Raw genomic sequence first — 20,390 nt, forward strand, 5'->3', positions numbered from 1 at the left:
AAGTACCTGCCAGATGGCGTATATGAGGTTTATGGAGTATATTATATTATATATATATATATATATATATATATATATATATATATGGCATATATTATTCCATACTGTTATAAACTGGGTAGTTTGGTTCCTGGATGCTGACTGGCTGAAACAGCATTTCAGAAGTGTGTATTGTATATCAGACAAAATACCTTGGGTATGACGCACAAAAACGTTACTGCTACTATAAACTGGTGACCAATGTAATAGACGAGTACATAATCATTTTCTGTCATACCCATGGTATACGGTCTGATATACCACGCCTTTCAGCAAATCAGCATTCAGGCATCGAACCACCCGGTTTATAATGGACAATATTTCACACCCCCTCAGGCCTTATGTCACTTAGTAAAATATAAGGTTCCAGATATACAAGGTTTTTGTCAAACCTGGCGTGTTCAAGTCTTCTTGGTTCTGGTATGTTGTGTTCAGGTCTTCTTGGTTCTGGGTTTGTTGTGTTCGGGTCTTCTTGGTTCTGGGTTTGTTGTGTTCAGGTCTTCTTGGTTCTGGTTTTGTTGTTTTCAGTTCTTCTCTGGTTTGGGGTTTATTGTGTTCAGGTCTTCTTGGTTCTGGTATGTTGTGTTCAGGTCTTCTTGTTTCTGGGTTTGTTGTGTTCAGGTCTTCTTGGTTCTGGTTTTGTTGTTTTGAGTTCTTCTCTGGTTTGGGTTTTATTGTGTTCAGGTCTTCTTGGTTTTGGGTTTGATGACTGTACTGTAGAGCACAGAGGGCTCCTCCTCAGCTGCTTGTGCTGCTGCGGGTCTGAAGAGAGAGAAACAGAAATGAAACAAAACCTGTGTACCATTTGGAATGCAGAGAGAACATTTCCTCAAAACCATCATCACATCACTCCCTCATTATAGTCATGTCATGGGAATTGTCTTGAGATGTCCATTGTTGGGTTGGTAGGAAATTACATCACTAGTGGTCACGGGGGTCAACTGTTTTGCATATTGATGACATCTCCTACAATAAGCAGCAGCATATGAATGACCTTCATGCAGAATATGGTCACAGGGGGGCAGCAGTGAGGCGGTTATATTTCACAGCAGCTTATTGCACATCCTCGTCCTGTTTCTGGTGTTGAGGCATGAATAACCTAAATTCAGAATATGCATTACTGATGACATCATCATTGTCTAATCCTCCAATGAGCACATGGCCCTAACTACATATGAGGACACCGACGTTCGTACCTCGTTCACTTATTTCTAATTTGAAAATAATAAGAATATTAGCCTAATACAAATACTGTACACAATAAAGAAAATGATTTACGCATCAACATCTAAATATTGCTCCCAGCATTGAACAAAGCTCATATTCTTGATCTGACTAATCGCTCTTGTCTCTTTGTGAACAAGTGGAATTAACTGTGGTTTGTTCGTTATGTTTGCCTGCTTCCCCTGGATCTGCCTCCCTGATTTGCTTTTTGCAGCACATTCACCATTCTCTCAAGTATCTAATTCCCCTTCTCGCGGCACAGGCCGAGGGCGACATGAAACTAAATACCCCAGCTCACAGGTTGCTCTGCTGACAGTATGTTTGCGAGATGCCGGACAAAGGGCACTTTTTTTAAACCGTCCCGCGACTCCTGCCGTGTCTACAGACAACCCCCAAACAACAAATCACTCTCAGAGAATGAGTGCACAACTGGTAAATAGTCTCTTATAGATTCATACTGTAAGTCAGTCAGTCAGATTGGAGGATAGCTGCCGGCAGAGACTTCTATTGCAGTAACATTGAAGGTCTTTGTTTGGTATTACTTAGCCAGCTAGAAGGATGAAGTTAGAAGCTAACGTTAAACAGAGTCTACCTCAGCAGGAGTAAACCATACACTACTAAGTCCTTTACAGAGAGTAGGCTACTGAGACAGACACTGATGTGGCACTCAGTGGAAAGGCAGGCTGCAATGCAGGTAGAAGTAGAGGAGAGAGAGAGAGAGAGAGAGAGAGAGAGAGAGAGAGAGAGAGAGAGAGAGAGAGAGAGAGAGAGAGAGAGAGAGAGAGAGAGAGAGAGAGAGAGAGAGAGAGAGAGAGAGAGAGAGAGAGAGAGAGAGAGAGAAACTCTGTACTGATCTAATCAAACACTTTAGGAACATAACAAAATAAAAGTTTCAATATGAACATCTCCACAGCACCTATCTTCCCTATATAGCTATATATATAAAGATATGTTTCAATATGAACACCTCCACAGGACCTATCTTCCCTGTAGTCCTACATTATAATACTATCAACATGCAAACAATACAGTGCTAGAAATGTCACATGTTTTTGTTTTGTCGCTGATTAGTGTGTTTGGTTGTAAATCAAGCAAACTTCTCCTTTAATGCTGTGTGTTCACAATGTTCTGTATAGTATAGACTCTATGTTGTTGTAATGGCAGAATATGCTCACTGGGTGGCAGAACTGGGGAGGTTGAATGTCACAGCAGCGTATTGGACATCTTGGTCCTGTTTCTGTGGTTGATGCAGCTGGACAGTGGAGTACAGAGGCACATCCTGGTTTTTGGAGTGAGAGAAGTGGACGCTGGCGTAGTGAACATCATCCTGGTCGTCTGTGGCTGCTGTCTGTGCTGCAGTAGAGGTTATGGCCATGCCTGAGATGTTGTCATACACTGGACTAGAGTCTCCCTGATGGAGAGAGAGAACAGACAACTTGAGGAGTGGAAATGTTCCACAAAGAATACACAGTCATCACAGTCATCTTCTGATTCCAACAGACTCACCTGTCCATCATCTGCTGTGTCTCTTGTGTTGCAGGTGGATGTGGAGACCTTCTTCCTGTTTTGTACATTAATTAATGTTTGAAGATATCAATCAATCAATTAATAAAGTTATTCTACTTATTTTAATTATTTTTTTACCTTTATTTAACTAGGCAAGAAAGTTAAGAACAAATTCAAATTTACAATGACTAAAGTAAAATGATATAAAAAATATGCAATCTCACTCACCTGAACCACATGAGTCCAGAGAGACAGAGGATGAGAACCAGAACAACCACTATGATTCCTACAGCTGCAGTCAGAACTGAGGTCTGTTTCCCTAAAATAAAATATGGATGATATGAGTACATGGCATGTTCTTATAATCTAAAATCTAACACATTATAGAATATCAACACAATACATGTTAATATTTTAGGATCTTATAATACTTGTGACATCATAAGCCAACACATAATTATAAACCAAAGTGTAATCAGTCAAAACACAATGATTAAGATCAGCTTTTAACCTGTCAATTTGTATTGAAGTATTGAAGATGTAACTTTACCTGCTACAATGATCATCAGAGCTGTAGAGTTCATAGATCCTTTTCCATTCTGGGCCTCACAGTAATATTCTCCTCTGTCCTCAGAGCTGATGTTAGTGATGCTGTAACTCTGTCCTGATGCTTTTGGTGAGGTTACATTCTTCTTGTACCAGGTGTATGTGTCCACAGGTGGGTTGGCATCACTGCTGCAGGTCAGAGTCACTGAACTGCCCTCCATTATGTCACCAGAGGGACTGACTGACACTGAGGTGTTCTTTGGAGCATCTAGTAAAGCAGAATTTGTCAGAGGGTCAGGACTGTAGTACACGACCTCAAATGACGTCATGTCAAAAATAAATAACATATAAAGTCAGAGGACTATCTAAAACTATCACTTACACAAAACATGAACATGAATACATTTGGAGAAACTTTAGGACCGGAGTGTCTACTAAACTATTCTTCAAGTGTTTGAGGTACTGAACATTCTAACTATAGACATGCATACATCTATGACATTGTGTGTAATTTCTATGTAATGATGAATATTGATAGATAACTTCTTATGGCTGCAGGGCAGTATTGAGTAACTTGGATGAAAGGTGCCCATTTAAAACGGCCTCGTACTCAATTCTTGCTCGTACAATATGCATATTATCAGTACTATTGGATGGAAAACACTCTCAAGTTTCTAAAACCGTTTGAATTATATCTGTGAGTAAAACAGAACTCATTTTGCAGCAAACTTCCTGTCAGAAAGTGAAAAATCTCAAATCGAGGCTCTGTTCCAGGGCCTACCTAATCTTTTGCTTGAAATCTATCAATATACATGCACTTCATACGCCTTCCACTAGATGTCAATAGGCTGTGAGAGGTGAAATGGGGTCTCTAGCTCTTTCTATGGTCAAAGGAGAGAGCTTGGAATGACAGGACCCCAATTTCCTTTGCTCAGGAAGACGCGGAAAGGACTTCCGGATTGGCTTCTGAAAAAATGTTGTTATAGACGGCTAATAGCTCCGGCTTTGATTTTATTTGATAAATGTGACAATATCATCGTAAAATATGTTTTTTCAATATAGTTTAATCAGATTATTGAAATTTTTTTGGGAGTTTTGGCGTGTTCCGTTCTCTGAGTTTGTTGAAGATGGAGAGCTTCGCGCCACTTGGCAAGTTTTGCTTGCTAAATCGAGAGGGGAAAAAGGCCGTTCTAAAACCAAACAACGATTGTTCTGGACGAAGGACCCCTTGTACAACATTCTGATGGAAGATCATCAAAAGTAGGACCCATTTATGATGTTTATTTCATATATCTGTCGAACATGTGTACTATTAGTTTGCGCCTAGATTTTGGGCGCGCTCTCGCCATAACGTAAGCTGCATGTCGTAATGAAGTAATTTTTAGAATTCTAACACGGCGATTGCATTAACTTCTTGCGACTACAGGGGGTGCTGTTTTCTCATTAGCATAATTGCATTACAGACTAAACGGCTTCCTACTCAATTCTTGCTCGTACAATATGCATATTATTACTATTATTGGATAGAAAACACTCTCTAGTTTCTATAGGCGTTGGAATTTTGTCTCTGAGTGGAACAGAACTCATTCTACAGCAATTTCCCTGACATGGAGTCAGATTTCACACATTTTGGCCCCTGATCTGGAGTCAGTTTAAAGGCCACTGTGAACGCTATCAGGATACGGACACTGCTTACGTCTTCCCCTGGATGCCTTTACGTGATGACGCTTTGAATGGTATCGATTGCGCAATCACAGCCACTATAAATAAAAAAAACCTGTAGGTAGGAACTCTTTTCCAGATGCGTCGGGCGCGCGGTGGACACCGACCTGCTCTTTTTCCAAGCATTAGTGTAGGGAGTAATATTTCTCCGGTCATGTTTTTACTCGTTATAGGAGTTAAAAACATCATAAGGTAGTTAATTTAAACCGTTTTATAGCAATTTATATCCGTTTAGTGCGCATTTTGGGACATTTATTTCTGAGACACTTTGAAGCGCCGGGCAGGTTTCCAGTTCATGCCGAACGCAGTTGGCATTTCCACATGGCAAGAGGACAGCTTTCGACCAAAAGACGATTAGACCCAAGAAAGGATTCTTTGCCCAAGATTCTGATGGAAGAACAGCTCAAAGTAGGAACAATTTATTATGATAAATCGTGTTTCTGTCGAAAAATGTTAATGCTTATGACGCCATCTTATTAGACGTAGCTTCGCTTGGCGCAAACTGTATTGAAAAGTAAGGATAATTAAAAAAATGTAAATCAGCGATTGTATTAAGAATTAAATTGTCTATCAATCGCTGTCCACCCTATATTTTTTAGTCACGTTTATGAGTATTTATGTATACGACTAGATCACTGTCTAATATGGCGCACGACATTGTCTGACCAGCTGGGCAACTTTTGTCATTCTCTAACCATGATTTTGGTGGCTAAATATGCACATTTTCGAACAAACTGTATATGTATGTTGTAATATGATGTTACAGGAGTGTCATCTGAAGAATTCTGAGAAGGTTAGTGAAAAAATTAATATATTTTGGCGATGTTTACGTTATCGCTCTCTTTGGCTAGAATCAATGCTGGGCTAATGTTTGCAGATGTGGTATGCTAATATAACGATTTATTGTGTTTTCGCTGTAAGACACTTAGAAAATCTGAAATATTGTCTGTATTCACAGGATCTGTGTCTTTCGATTAGTGTATGCTGTGTATTTTTACGAAATGTTTGATGATTAGTAATTAGGTAAACACGTTGCTCTATGTATTTATTCTAGTCCATTTGTGACGGTGGGTGCAATTGTAAACTATGATATCTACCTGAAATATGCACATTTTTCTAACAAAACCTATCCTATACCATAAATATGTTATCAGACTGTCATCTGATGAGGTTTTTTCTTGGTTAGTGGCTATCAATATCTTAGTTTAGCCGAATTGGTGATAGCACCTGATGGAGTAAGAAACTGATGGAGTTAGAAAAGTGGTGTCTTTTGCTAACGTGGTTAGCTAATAGATTTACATATTTTGTCTTCCCTGTAAAACATTTTAAAAATCTGAAATGGTGGCTTTATTCACAGGATCTGTATCTTTCATTAGGTGTCTTGGACTTGTGATTTAATGATATTTAGATGCTACTATTTAATTGTGACGCTATGCTAGCGATGCTAATCAGTGTGGGGGGGGGGTGGGGGGTGCTCCCGGATCCGGGGTAGAGGCTCGTTAGAGGTTAAGAACTAAGCTATCTTTAATTTGCTGTCCAACATGTATTTTTTAGTAAAGTCTATGAATAGTTATTTGATTAGAATAGGTGAGTGTCAGAAATATTTCCGGACATTCTGGGAAAAAGATGCTAAGTTTTCCCAATGTATAACCACGATTTGTGCCGCTAAATATGCTCATTTTCGAACAAACCATATATGTATTGTGTAATATGATGTTATATGACTGTCATCTGATGAAGTTTGAGAAGGTTAGTGAAAAAATTAATATCTTTTGCTGGTTTATTCGTTATCGCTAACGTGCCTAACGAATCAATGCTGTTGCGTGGTTGGCTATTGTAGTAAGCTAATATAATGCTATATTGTGTTTTCGCTGTAAAACACTTAGGGGGCAGTATTGAGTAGCCAGATAAAAGATGCCCATTTCAAACGGCCTCGTACTCAATTCTTGCTCGTACAATATGCATATTTTTATTACTATTGGATAGAAAACACTCTCTAGTTTCTAAAACCGTTTGAATTATTTCTCTGAGAGAAACAGAACTCATTCTGCAGCACATCTCCTGACCAGGAAGTGGAATGTCAGAAATCGATGCTCTGTTCAACTTCCTGCCTATACATGGGCATAAAACGTAAGAGTCTGCGTACACTTCATAGACCTTCCCCTGGTTGTCAAGAGGCTGTGAGAGAAGAAATGTTGTGTTCATCTTGGTCTGAGGTGGAATTAAAGCTCTTTGTATGACGTGACCGTCCATTTCCTGTTTCTGGAGCGCGCGAAAGGGGACATGGATTTGCCTTCTGTTTAGCTGTCGTTATGGACGACTAACATCTCCGGTTTAGATTTTATTTGATACATGTGACCATATCATCGTAAAGTATGTTTTTTCAATATAGTTTAATCAGATTATTGAATTTTTTTCGGGAGTTTTGCCGTGTTCCGTTCTCTGACTTTGTTGACGTTGGAGTGATCCATGCCACTTGGCAAGTGCCCATGCTAAATGAAGAGGGAAATTTGCCGTTCCAGATCCAAACAACGACTGTTCTGGACAAAGGACACCTTGTCCAACATTCTGACGGAAGATCACCAAAAGTAAGAAACATTTTATGATGCTATTTCTAATATCTGTCGCGCATGTGAACTGGTCGTCGGCGCCCAAGTGTTTCTGGCTATTGTGGCTACGCTAATATAACGCTACATTTTGTTTTCGCTGTAAAACATTTAATAAATCGGAAATATTGTCTGGAATCACAAGATGCCTGTCTTTCAATTGCTGTACAATATGTATTTTTCAGAAATGTTTTATGATGAGTAATTAGGTATTTGACGTTGGTGTCTGTAAATATTATGGCTGCTTTCGGTGCAATTTCTGATTGTAGCTGAAATGTAAACTATGATTTATACCTGAAATATGCACATTTTTCGAACAAAACATGCTATACAATAAATATGTTATCAGACTGTCATATGATGAAGTTGCTTCTTGGTTAGTGGCTATTTATATCTTTATTTGGTCGAATTTGGGATAGCTACTGATGGAGTAATAAACTGTTAAAGTAAAAAAAGTGGTGTCTTTTGCTAACGTGGTTAGCTAATAGATTTACATATTTTGTCTTCCCTGTAAAACATTTTAAAAATCGGACATGTTGGCTGGATTCACAAGATGTGTACCTTTCATATGCTGTATTGGACTTGTTAATGTGTGAAAGTTAAATATTAAAAAAAAATATCTTTTGAATTTCTCGCCCTGCACTTTGAGCTGGCTGTTGTCATAAATGTACCGACGTCGGGCTTGCACGCCAAACAGGTTAAAGAATCGGAAATATTGGCTGGATTCAAAAGATGTTTTTCTTTCATTTGCTGTACACCATGTATTTTTCATAAATGTTTTATGATGAGTATTTAGGTATTTAAATTTGGTCTCTGTAATTGTTCAAGCTGCTTCGGTGCTATTTCCGATTGTAGCTGCAATGTAAAACTATGATTTATACCTCAAATATGCACATTTTTCGAACAAAACAGATCATATTGTATAACTTGTTATAAGACTGTCATCTGATGAAGTTGTTTCTTGGTTAGTTTGGTTGGTTCTTGGTTAGTTAGGTTGGTTTTGTGCAAGCTACCTGTGCTGTGAAAAATGTCTGTGCTTTTTTGTATTTGGTGGTGAGCTAACATAAGTATATGTGGTGTTTTTGCTGTAAAACATTTTAAAAATCGGACATGTTGGCTGGATTCACAAGATGTTTATCTTTCATTTGCTGTATTGGACTTGTTAATGTGTGAAAGTTAAATATTTCAAAAATATATATTTTGAATTTCGCGCCCTGCACTTGGACGGGCTGTTGTCATAAGTGTACCGGCACCGCCCTGCAGCCATAAAAGGATAAAGCAGTAATACCCTTCTTATTGACCTTAAATTATTGATACTTTCTAATTAGAATAGTAGTTTAATTCATACTCACACACTGCAGGAGAGTGGAGTTCCTCATGGTGTTCTACAGCACAGGAGTAACTGTCCACAGAATGACCCAACACTACTAGGGTATTACAAGAGTATTGTTGGTAAGTGGGCTCATCTAGACGTTGTCCGTTCTTGTACCAGATGTAGGTGGGGCTGTGGTTGTCAGTCAGAAGACAGGTGGTTCTACAGGTCAGTGTCTTCTGTCCCTCTGCAGCAGGAGTCACCTTCACCTGCAGACCTGAAATGATATGTATAAAACCACATGCACCTCTGTGTTAACAGGATGGTTATTTTATTTTCTCCTGTAATTCATTATGATTTACAGTTGTATCATACAGTGTAGTAGTACCTGTGACAGACAGAGTTGATCCTGGGAAACTATGACCCCATTCAAAGTTGTTTGTTTTAAAAGTGAAGCGATACTCAGCTGAGTCCTCCTCTCTCAGATCTGTGATTCTCAGGGTGAAGGGACCTTTGTATGTTCCAGTGTACTCCACACGACCCTCATACCCTGGGTCTCCTGTTAGGTCTTCAGGGGTCAACTTATCACTTCTAAACCAGACTGTTGACGTGGTGGAATAATAACCAACATAAGTACAGGATATGTCCACTGTTGACCCCTTCAAGACACAGATTCTCCTCTTGGTGTAAGTCACTCTGTTGCAGCTTTGACCCTGAACACCTGAAACACAGTGACATAACAAGAGGCCAACTGGATTGTATTCTCAGTTCTTTCTAGAAATGCTAAAAGTTCTCAAATGACAAAGTGAAACCAACACACAGAGGTTAAACAGTATTGTTAATTAAAGAAACACTCACACACTGCAGGAGAGTGGAGATCCTCATGGCCTTTTACAGCACAGGAGTAACTGTCTTCATAGTTATTGGAGACTGAGTCTTTGTACTGGGGGGAGGTGCTCTCATCTAGATGTTGTCCGTTCTTGTACCAGATGTAGGTGGGGTTGGGGTGACTCAGAGTACAGGTGGTGCTACAGGTCAGTGTCTTATACTCTGAATACTGTTCAGGAGTCACCTCCACCTGAAAACCTGAATCAAAGGAGAACAAATAAAGAGTATATGGTTCAGAATTGGTGTGAGTTAATTTTTAACATCATGACTCTTCAAAACTGTATAATGTGTTATGTAGTGTTACCTGTGACAGTCAGAGTGGTTCCAGGGAAGCTGTATCCCCATCTGGCCTCATCAGTTGTAAATCTGAACTTGTACTCAGTTGAGTCACTTTCTCTCAGGTCTGTGATTCTCAGGGTGGAGTCATTTTCTGTTTGTCGATGGTATTCCACACGAGTTGCATACTCTGAGTCATGGATCAGGTCTTTAGTTACTCCAGACTTCCATTTCCTGAACCAGGATACTTCTGTGACGTTTTGCCAACTGGGATGTGTGTAAAAGCAGGATATGTCCACTGTTGACCCTTTCAAAGCACAGATACTCTGATGTGTGTAAGTCACATTCATACAGCTCTCACCCACAACACCTGAAACAAAATGTAACTGATCAATTCCTGAAACGATAATGAGACTAAATGTTTCAAGTGTTTTAGATGTATTGGACAGTTTCATTTATGAAAAATAATAAAATATATATTGACATGTACATACATCTATTAAACTGTTTATCATTCCAATATACACTGCTCAAAAAAATAAAGGGAACACTTAAACAACACAATGTAACTCCAAGTCAATCACACTTCTGTGAAATCAAACTGTCCACTTAGGAAGCAACACTGATTGACAATAAATTTCACATGCTGTTGTGCAAATGGAATAGACAGAAGGTGGAAATTATAGGCAATTAGCAAGACACCCCCAAAAAAGGAGTGATTCTGCAGGTGGTGACCACATACCACTTCTCAGTTCCTATGCTTCCTGGCTGATGTTTTGGTCACTTTTGAATGCTGGCGGTGCTCTCACTCTAGTGGTAGCATGAGACGGAGTCTACAACCCACACAAGTGGCTCAGGTAGTGCAGTTCATCCAGGATGGCACATCAATGCGAGCTGTGGCAAAAAGGTTTGCTGTGTCTGTCAGCGTAGTGTCCAGAGCATGGAGGCGCTACCAGGAGACAGGCCAGTACATCAGGAGACGTGGAGGAGGCCGTAGGAGGGCAACAACCCAGCAGCAGGACCGCTACCTCCGCCTTTGTGCAAAGAGGTGCACTGCCAGAACCCTGCAAAATGACCTCCAGCAGGCCACAAATGTGCATGTGTCTGCTCAAACGGTCAGAAACAGACTCCATGAGGGTGGTATGAGGGCCCGACGTCCACAGGTGGGGGTTGTGCTTACAGCCCAACACCGTGCAGGACGTTTGGCATTTGCCAGAGAACACCAAGATTGGCAAATTCGTCACTGGCGCCCTGTGCTCTTCACAGATGAAAGCAGGTTCACACTGAGCACATGAGCACATGTGACAGACGTGACAGAGTCTGGAGACGCCGTGGAGAACGTTCTGCTGCCTCAACATCCTCCAGCATGACCGGTTTGGCGATGGGTCAGTCATGGTGTGGGGTGGGATTTCTTTGTGGGGCCGCACAGCCCTCCATGTGCTCGCCAGAGGTAGCCTGACTGCCAATAGGTACCGAGATGAGATCCTCAGACCCCTTGTGAGACCATATGCTGACACATGCACATTTGTGGCCTGCTGGAGGTCATTTTGCAGGGCTCTGGCAGTGCACCTCCTTGCACAAAGGCGGAGGTAGCGGTCCTGCTGCTGGGTTGTTGCCCTCCTACGGCCTCCTCCACGTCTCCTGATGTACTGGCCTGTCTCCTGGTAGCGCCTCCATGCTCTGGACACTACGCTGACAGACACAGCAAACCTTTTTGCCACAGCTCGCATTGATGTGCCATCCTGGATGAACTGCACTACCTGAGCCACTTGTGTGGGTTGTAGACTCCGTCTCATGCTACCACTAGAGTGAGAGCACCGCCAGCATTCAAAAGTGACCAAAACATCAGCCAGGAAGCATAGGAACTGAGAAGTGGTCTGTGATCACCACCTGCAGAATCACTCCTTTTTTGGGGGTGTCTTGCTAATTGCCTATAATTTCCACCTTTTGTCTATTCCATTTGCACAACAGCATGTGAAATTTATTGTCAATCAGTGTTGCTTCCTAAGTGGACAGTTTGATTTCACAGAAGTGTGATTGACTTGGAGTTACATTGTGTTGTTTAAGTGTTCCCTTTATTTTTTTGAGCAGTGTATATTGTTAAGGATATTGATAGAGAAAGAATATTGATAGAGAAAGTAATACCATTCTTATTGGTTCTAAATGATACCACATACAATACTAGTTTCATTCATACTCACACACTGCAGGAGAGTGGTGATCCTCATGGCCTTTTACAACACAGGAGTAACTGTCTTCATAGTTACTGGAGACTGGGTCTTTGTACTGGGGGGAGGTGCTCTCATCTAGATGTTGTCCGTTCTTGTACCAGATGTAGGTGGGGTTGTCAGTCAGAGTACAGGTGGTGGTACAGGTCAGTGTCTTCTGTCTCTCTGTAATAGGAGTCACTTTGACCTGCAGAACTGAAATGATATGTTTAATACCACATACACCTCTGTGTTAACAGGATGGTAAATATATTTTCTCCTGTAATTCAATATGATATACAGTTGTATCATACAGCAGTATTACCTGTGACAGACAGAGTTGTTCCTAGGAAACTATGACCCCATTCAAAGTTGTCTCTTTTAAAAGTGAAGCGATACTCAGCTGAGTCCTCCTCTCTCAGATCTGTGATTCTCAGGGTGAAGGGACCTTTGTATGTTCCAGTGTACTCCACACGACCTGCATACCCTGGGTCTGTGGTTAGGTCTTCAGGGGTCGACTTATCACTTCTAAACCAGAATGTTGATGTGGTGGAATAATGACCAACATAAGTACAGGATATGTCCACTGTTGACCCCTTCAATACACAGATTGTCCTCTTGGTGTAAGTCACTCTGTTGCAGCTCTTACCCTGAACACCTGCAATATAATGGAATCACATGAGTATATTATACTGTATTTTCAGATATTTACATAAAAGCCAAGACATTTCAAATTACACAGTGAGCCCAAAAGGACCAAGTACAAACATTCTGCATACATTCTGTATTAGATTCCATATTAGATTCCCACTCACACACTGCAGGAGAGCGGAGCTCCTCATGGCCTTTTACAGCACAGGAGTAGCTGTCTTCATAGTTACTGGAGACTGAGTCTTTGTACTGGGGGGAGGTTCTCTCATCTAGATGTTGTCCGTTCTTGTACCAGATGTATGTGGGGTTGTCAGTCAGAGAACAGGTGGTTTTACAGGTCAGTGTCTTCCTATTACTTGTGTCTGTTACCTCCACCTGCAGTTCTGAATGCAGAGAGTGTATTAAAACAAAACTGAACAATCCGCTCTAGATTAATACAATTGTACTGTTCTCATTGGGCCTAGTCCTATTTTGAGACAAACATGTGTAAATCTGTGTGCCATAAATCATGTAATCTATTGATTTAAGTAAACATATTACTGTGGATCAGTTGTCACAAGTTAAGATTAATCTTTTGTGGAGGATTAATATAATATTTGTCATTTGAAGTGGTGCGTTATTCTATGTACAATATCCCAATACCTGTAATAATGAGAGTGACATAGTCATTGCGAGGAGTCCTTGAGTAGGACGTTGTTGTAAACGTGAAATAATATGTTGCAGCATCACTCCATTTCACGTCTGTGATTCTCAGGGTGCAGTCATTCTCCTTATTCGCTCGGTACTCCATACGGCCCTCATTCTTTTCTTGGATGTCATAAGTATACCCAACACCGCTCCTCCAGTTATACCATGTGGTTGATGTGACTTTATGACCTCTGGGATATGTGTAAGAGCAGGACAGATCCACTGTTGACCCCTTCAAGGCACAGATACTCTGATTGGTGTACGTCACAATCCTGCCATTCTGACTCAGTACCACTTAAACAGTCACACCACACAACGGTATCAGAATTAGGAAAGGTCTACTGGCTCACACTGACAGTAGGGTTTGTACACACTTTGTTGCCATAGTTGCTGAGTTGAGTGTGAAGGAAACCACAGATAAGCATCTCTCAGTGAGGTGTGAAAGATAACTATTTAAGTGAAGTGGAGACGCCAACAGAACAACATAATAACATTATGATTCTTATCCTTTTAGAAATGTCTGTAGATTGATAAACAGAGCAACTAAAAGATAAGAATGAGACCATACCTGCTACAGACCAGAGAAAGACCACCAACACACTTCCTGCTGTTCTCAAGGTCATTGTTGCATCTCCCACCCTGCAGTCTTAGAAACATAAACAACAACTCACTCTATAGCTGGTGAATAACTCCACCTGATACATTGAAGTAGAAACTGTAAATGGGGTACAGGGCCTCATTACTGAAAATGAACCAGGCTCATATTGTGTTGTGTTGTATTGTGTTATATGGTTGTCTATGTGAATACTGTCTGTCTGTAAGTCTATTGCACTATGTATGTAATATGTGTGATGTGTTGCATGTCTGTTTACGTCTGTCTATTTAAGATGATATGATACAAAAATAAATTCCTAATATATACAATAGTCATCATCATCAACAACAATCACTTATTGAACAGATCTGTAGAACTGTAAACACATATTTCTATATCGATTGTTCTGAAGCTGTTTTATTCTCAGAACCCCAAATATAGGAGGATAAATGTTCAAACCTCTACGGTCCCTCAAGCTGTACAGCAGCCTAAAGACTGACCACCAGGTTCAATAATAGCTCCTATCACCAAGCTGTGAGGATAAACAGCCAGTGACACACACACACACACACACACACACACACACACACACACACACACACACACACACACACACACACACACACACACACACACACACACACACACACACACACACACACACACACACACACACACACACACACACAGAGAGTGCATCTGTAGTGAAGGTCCATGAGTCCCATGGAGTCTGTATCAAAGTCTAGAGAGCTGGTTGTTATGGATGTAGAAAAGTTAAAACACACATCCTACACAGTATAGATGTCAACCCTACTCCCGATCAGTCTGCTCAAAGGGCCCTCGGATATATCCACTATGTCACACACACACTCACCCACGCCGGGGGAGACACATTAAGAATACTGGCCCAGATGTAACAACCAAAACACAGCTCAAAACATAAAATTAAGTAAATGATACATTGCCCTCAAGTACATTACTAATGACTAAATACAGATAACCAAAAACTATATTTTAAGATATTGTCAAGAGTACTGACAGAGTGAAGCGAAGGGGAGAGGTCTGTACAGTGAGTCAACTGACTGGTAGTGATATTGTCAAGAGTACTGACAGAGTGAAGTGTAGGGGAGAGGTCTTGTACAGTGAGTCAACTGACTGGTAGTGATATTGTCAAGAGTACTGACAGAGTGAAGTGAAGGGGAGAGGTCTGTACAGTGAGTCAACTGACTGGTAGTGATAATGTCAAGAGTACTGACAGAGTGAAGTGAAGGGGACAGGTCTGTACAGTGAGTCAACTGACTGGTAGTGATATTGTCAAGAGTACTTACAGAGTGAAGTGAAGGGGAGAGGTCTGTACAGTGAGTCAACTGACTGGTAGTGATAATGTCAAGAGTACTGACAGAGTGAAGTGAAGGGGAGAGGTCTGTACAGTGAGTCAGCTGACTGGTAGTGATAATGTCAAGAGTACTGACAGAGTGAAGTGAAGGGGAGAGGTCTGTACAGTGAGTCAACTGACTGGTAGTGATATTGTCAAGAGTACTTACAGAGTGAAGTGAAGGGGACAGGTCTGTACAGTGAGTCAACTGACTGGTAGTGATATTGTCAAGAGTACTTACAGAGTGAAGTGAAGGGGAGAGGTCTGTACAGTGAGTCAACTGACTGGTAGTGATATTGTCAAGAGTACCTACAGAGTGAAGTGAAGGGGACAGGTCTGTACAGTGAGTCAGCTGACTGGTAGTGATATTGTCAAGAGTACTGACAGAGTGAAGTGAAGGGGACAGGTCTGTACAGTGAGTCAACTTACTGGTAGTGAGTGAAAACAAGTAGCTGATGCAGAACTGTCCTTCCTGTTTAGACATTAACATCCACGACAACCAGACCAACACGCCAGAAAAGGGCTGTTACTGTATTTGAACAGATATGTGTCAAAGACAAGTCTGGGCATATATTTATTTTAAATTTAAATTTAAAAAAATTGTCGATTTCCAATGTGATCTTTATACTACATACAGAACCATGTAAACAATGTGTTGACAATACTATTTATAACGTTAACATGTTAATCACCTACCTTGCCCTTCTGAGTTCTGTATATACAGGTCAAAGTTCCATGATGTCATTCAATTAGAACCCATTCCATTTAAAACCCATAACCATCAATCCTCATCATCTGCATCAAAGTGATACTGAAGGTTCCAGTGTTCTAGACTAGAGCTCTCCCTACTGGCATCTCAACATTACTGCAGTGTTCTAGACTAGAGATCTCCCTACTGGCATCTCAACATTACTCCAGTGTTCTAGACTAGAGCTCCACCTACTGGCATCTCAACATTACTGCAGCCTCCATTCCTCATGATCTCCTCATTCATTTGGGAAGTAATGGGAATAAAATGAATGGTGTTCCCGTCATTCCAGCCATTATAATGAGTCCATCCTCCTATATACCAGCCTCCTCTGTTGTACAGTACTGGTAGCAGCTGTATCTAGGAAAGGCATGATTGAACATCACCATAGCCTGCTGTACTAACTGTGTGGTCTATTGTAGTTTGCTGTCCATAAATAATGCCATCTAGTTATCAAAAGCAATGTACAGTCTATGTGCATATATTTTACCTATGGGTGGTCCCGGGAACCTAACCCATAACGTTGCAGGTGCCATGTTCTACCAACTGAGTTACAGAGGAACATGTTCTGTATAGTCTAATGTGCAAATATAGATTTCTGATATGATGAGGAGGCCTGTGAGAGGACAGACAGGAAAGGAGAACAGGAAACGGACAGTCAGTGTGTGCATCTAAACCAACGAAGCCACAACCTACCATCACTGTGTCTCATGTTAATACTACTCCTAAACACAACCCACCATCACTGTGTCTCATGTTAATACTACTCCTAAACACAACACACCATCACTGTGTCTCATGTTAATACTACTCCTAAACACAACCCACCATCACTGTGTCTCATGTTAAAACTACTCCTAAACACAACCCACCATCACTGTGTCTCATGTTAATACTACTCATAAACACAACCTACCATCACTGTGTCTCATGTTAATACTACTCCTAAACACAACCCACCATCACTGTGTCTCATGTTAATACTACTCCTAAACACAACACACCATCACTGTGTCTCATGTTAATACTACTCCTAAACACAACCCACCATCACTGTGTCTCATGTTAATACTACTCATAAACACAACCCACCATCACTGTGTCTCATGTTAATACTACTCCTAAACACAACCCACCATCACTGTGTCTCATGTTAATACTACTCCTAAACACAACCCACCATCACTGTGTCTCATGTTAATACTACTCCTAAACACAACCCACCATCACTGTGTCTCATGTTAAAACTACTCCTAAAGCTCTTATGAAGTATCAACTCAATCACTCTTACTCTTACTGTCACTCTTACAAAAAAGTCTCCCCAACAATCTATTGCTCTCAGAGGCCTCAAAATAGCATGCACAAGTCTTATACTTGAAACCACGTCATTAAACTCACCGAAGACGAAAAAGAGGAAATTACCTACTTTAAAATGGAGTTAGCCCTCAATGGCGCTGCCCATGCTGTCACAAAAGATGCATGTAAAAATGTATGTAAAATATTAACCCAAATACATGAAACACCAACCAAATATCTTACTCATAGATTCACATGCTAAGCATAATTCACACTCAAATGTTCTACATTATGTATGTCTAGGCTAACAGACAAACAAACTGTATGTAGGTCTACATTATGTATGTCTAGGTTAACAGACAAACACACTGTATGTAAGTCTACATTATGTATGTCTAGGTTAACAGACAAACACACTGTATGTAGGTCTACATTATGTATGTCTAGGTTAACAGACAAACACACTGTATGTAGGTCTACATTATGTATGTCTAGGTTAACAGACAAACAAACTGTATGTAGGTCTACATTATGTATGTCTAGGCTAACAGACAAACAAACTGTATGTAGGTCTACATTATGTATGTCCAGGTTAACAGACAAACACACTGTATGTAAGTCTACATTATGTATGTCTAGGTTAACAGACAAACACACTGTATGTAGGTCTACATTATGTATGTCTAGGTTAACAGACAAACACACTGTATGTAGGTCTACATTATGTATGTCTAGGTTAACAGACAAACAAACTGTATGTAGGTCTACATTATGTATGTCTAGGCTAACAGACAAACAAACTGTATGTAGGTCTACATTATGTATGTCTAGGTTAACAGACAAACAAACTGTATGTAAGTCTACATTATGTATGTCTAGGTTAACAGACAAACACACTCTATGTAGGTCTACATTATGTATGTCTAGGCTAACAGACAAACAAACTGTATGTAAGTCTAAATTATGTATGTCTAGGCAAACAGACAAACAAACTGTATGTAAGTCTACATTATGTATGTCTAGGCAAACAGACAAACAAACTGTGTGTAAGTCTACATTATGTATGTCTAGGTTAACAGACAAACACACTGTATGTAGGTCTACATTATGTATGTCTAGGTTAACAGACAAACACACTGTATGTAGGTCTACATTATGTATGTCTAGGTTAACAGACAAACAAACTGTATGTAGGTCTACATTATGTATGTCTAGGCTAACAGACAAACAAACTGTATGTAGGTCTACATTATGTATGTCTAGGTTAACAGACAAACACACTGTATGTAAGTCTACATTATGTATGTCTAGGTTAACAGACAAACACACTGTATGTAGGTCTACATTATGTATGTCTAGGTTAACAGACAAACACACTGTATGTAGGTCTACATTATGTATGTCTAGGTTAACAGACAAACAAACTGTATGTAGGTCTACATTATGTATGTCTAGGCTAACAGACAAACAAACTGTATGTAGGTCTACATTATGTATGTCTAGGTTAACAGACAAACAAACTGTATGTAGGTCTACATTATGTATGTCTAGGTTAACAGACAAACAAACTGTATGTAAGTCTACATTATGTATGTCTAGGTTAACAGACAAACACACTCTATGTAGGTCTACATTATGTATGTCTAGGCTAACAGACAAACAAACTGTATGTAAGTCTACATTATGTATGTCTAGGCAAACAGACAAACAAACTGTATGTAAGTCTACATTATGTATGTCTAGGCAAACAGACAAACAAACTGTGTGTAAGTCTACATTACGTATGTCTAGGTTAACAGACAAACTAACTGTATGTAAGTCGACATTATGTATGTCTAGGTTAACAGACAAACACACTGTATGTAGGTCTACATTACGTATGTCTAGGTTAACAGACAAACAAACTGTATGTAAGTCTACATTATGTATGTCTAGGTTAACAGACAAACAAAACAACAACATCAAAATATTGTCAGAAGCTTAAATTGTCCTGCCTGGCAGAAGTTTGATGACTAGAAACAAATAATAATGAAAAGATAGACATCATCAAGCGTACTTACAGCGTGAGGAGAGCGAGGGGAGGTGAGCTTCCTGTCCAAGCAGAGAATGAAACAGAAGGGTATGAGTTCTGTGGTTGACAGCAACTAGATGTACTGAGGGGCTGAAAGGTGCTGCAGAGCTGGCTTCCTGTCTTCATGATGTCTCTTCCTGGCAACCAACACGTCGGTGAAGGGCTTTAAGAAAGGTGTGAACATCTTCATGAGGAGAGAGAGGGACTTTACAAGAATGTTTGTCTTATATGTCATAGGCTACTTGTATTTCTTCATTGATTGCTACAATATGGAGAGTGGATAGATGGGTCCCTCCTGAGAGGGTTGAGAAACACTAGTTCTGGTGGGGGTGGTGTTCATTCCCCAAACATGTTGCTAAAACTGTATTTGGTTTTTATAACACCGTTATTCATAGCCTTTCTGAATAATGACACTACATTAATAATAACACTACATATGATTTAATTAAACTGCATTTTATTATGAATTAATACAACTGATTGACATAATAAAACAGTAAGTCATTTGTACACTCAGCTCCCCCACATGCTGAGAGGATACAGACATATTGTCTTTTTACATTGATGCTCTCAATCAATCATTCTGTGCTCCTCATATTGTCACTTTAGTCAACTTGAATTGAATTAGTCCACTGAACATC

At 40.2% G+C, this 20,390-nt stretch overlaps 1 protein-coding gene across 1 annotated transcript; it reads right to left on the reverse strand.

Moving 5' to 3' along the window:
- Positions 1 to 223: 223 nt before the first annotated feature.
- On the reverse strand, positions 224 to 10,507 carry LOC129842976 (B-cell receptor CD22-like). The gene is made up of 9 exons (XM_055911699.1): positions 10,148 to 10,507; positions 9,814 to 10,041; positions 9,344 to 9,676; positions 8,996 to 9,232; positions 3,320 to 3,583; positions 2,998 to 3,088; positions 2,770 to 2,824; positions 2,439 to 2,674; positions 224 to 801 (listed from the first exon to the last, which is right to left on the reverse strand). Exons 1-9 carry the CDS (start codon positions 10,467 to 10,469, stop codon positions 720 to 722), a joined length of 1,848 nt encoding a protein of 615 aa, XP_055767674.1. The 5' UTR covers positions 10,470 to 10,507; the 3' UTR covers positions 224 to 719.
- Positions 10,508 to 20,390: the final 9,883 nt, after the last annotated feature.

Source organism: Salvelinus fontinalis, unplaced genomic scaffold, assembly GCF_029448725.1.
Source record: "Salvelinus fontinalis isolate EN_2023a unplaced genomic scaffold, ASM2944872v1 scaffold_0083, whole genome shotgun sequence".
NCBI classification, from domain to species: domain Eukaryota; kingdom Metazoa; phylum Chordata; class Actinopteri; order Salmoniformes; family Salmonidae; genus Salvelinus; species Salvelinus fontinalis.

Bases quoted from the DNA above. Each gene is read 5' to 3' on its own strand.
- LOC129842976 (XM_055911699.1), bottom strand. From the start codon at position 10,469: ATGAATGTGACTTACACACATCAGAGTATCTGTGCTTTGAAAGGGTCA. The intron at 9,233-9,343 runs GTACTACTACAC...ATATCATTTCAG, and splicing joins ATCAACTCTGTCTGTCACAG to GTCTGCAGGTGAAGGTGACT. The intron at 2,675-2,769 runs GTGAGTCTGTTG...TCTCTCCATCAG, and splicing joins ACACAGCAGATGATGGACAG to GGAGACTCTAGTCCAGTGTA.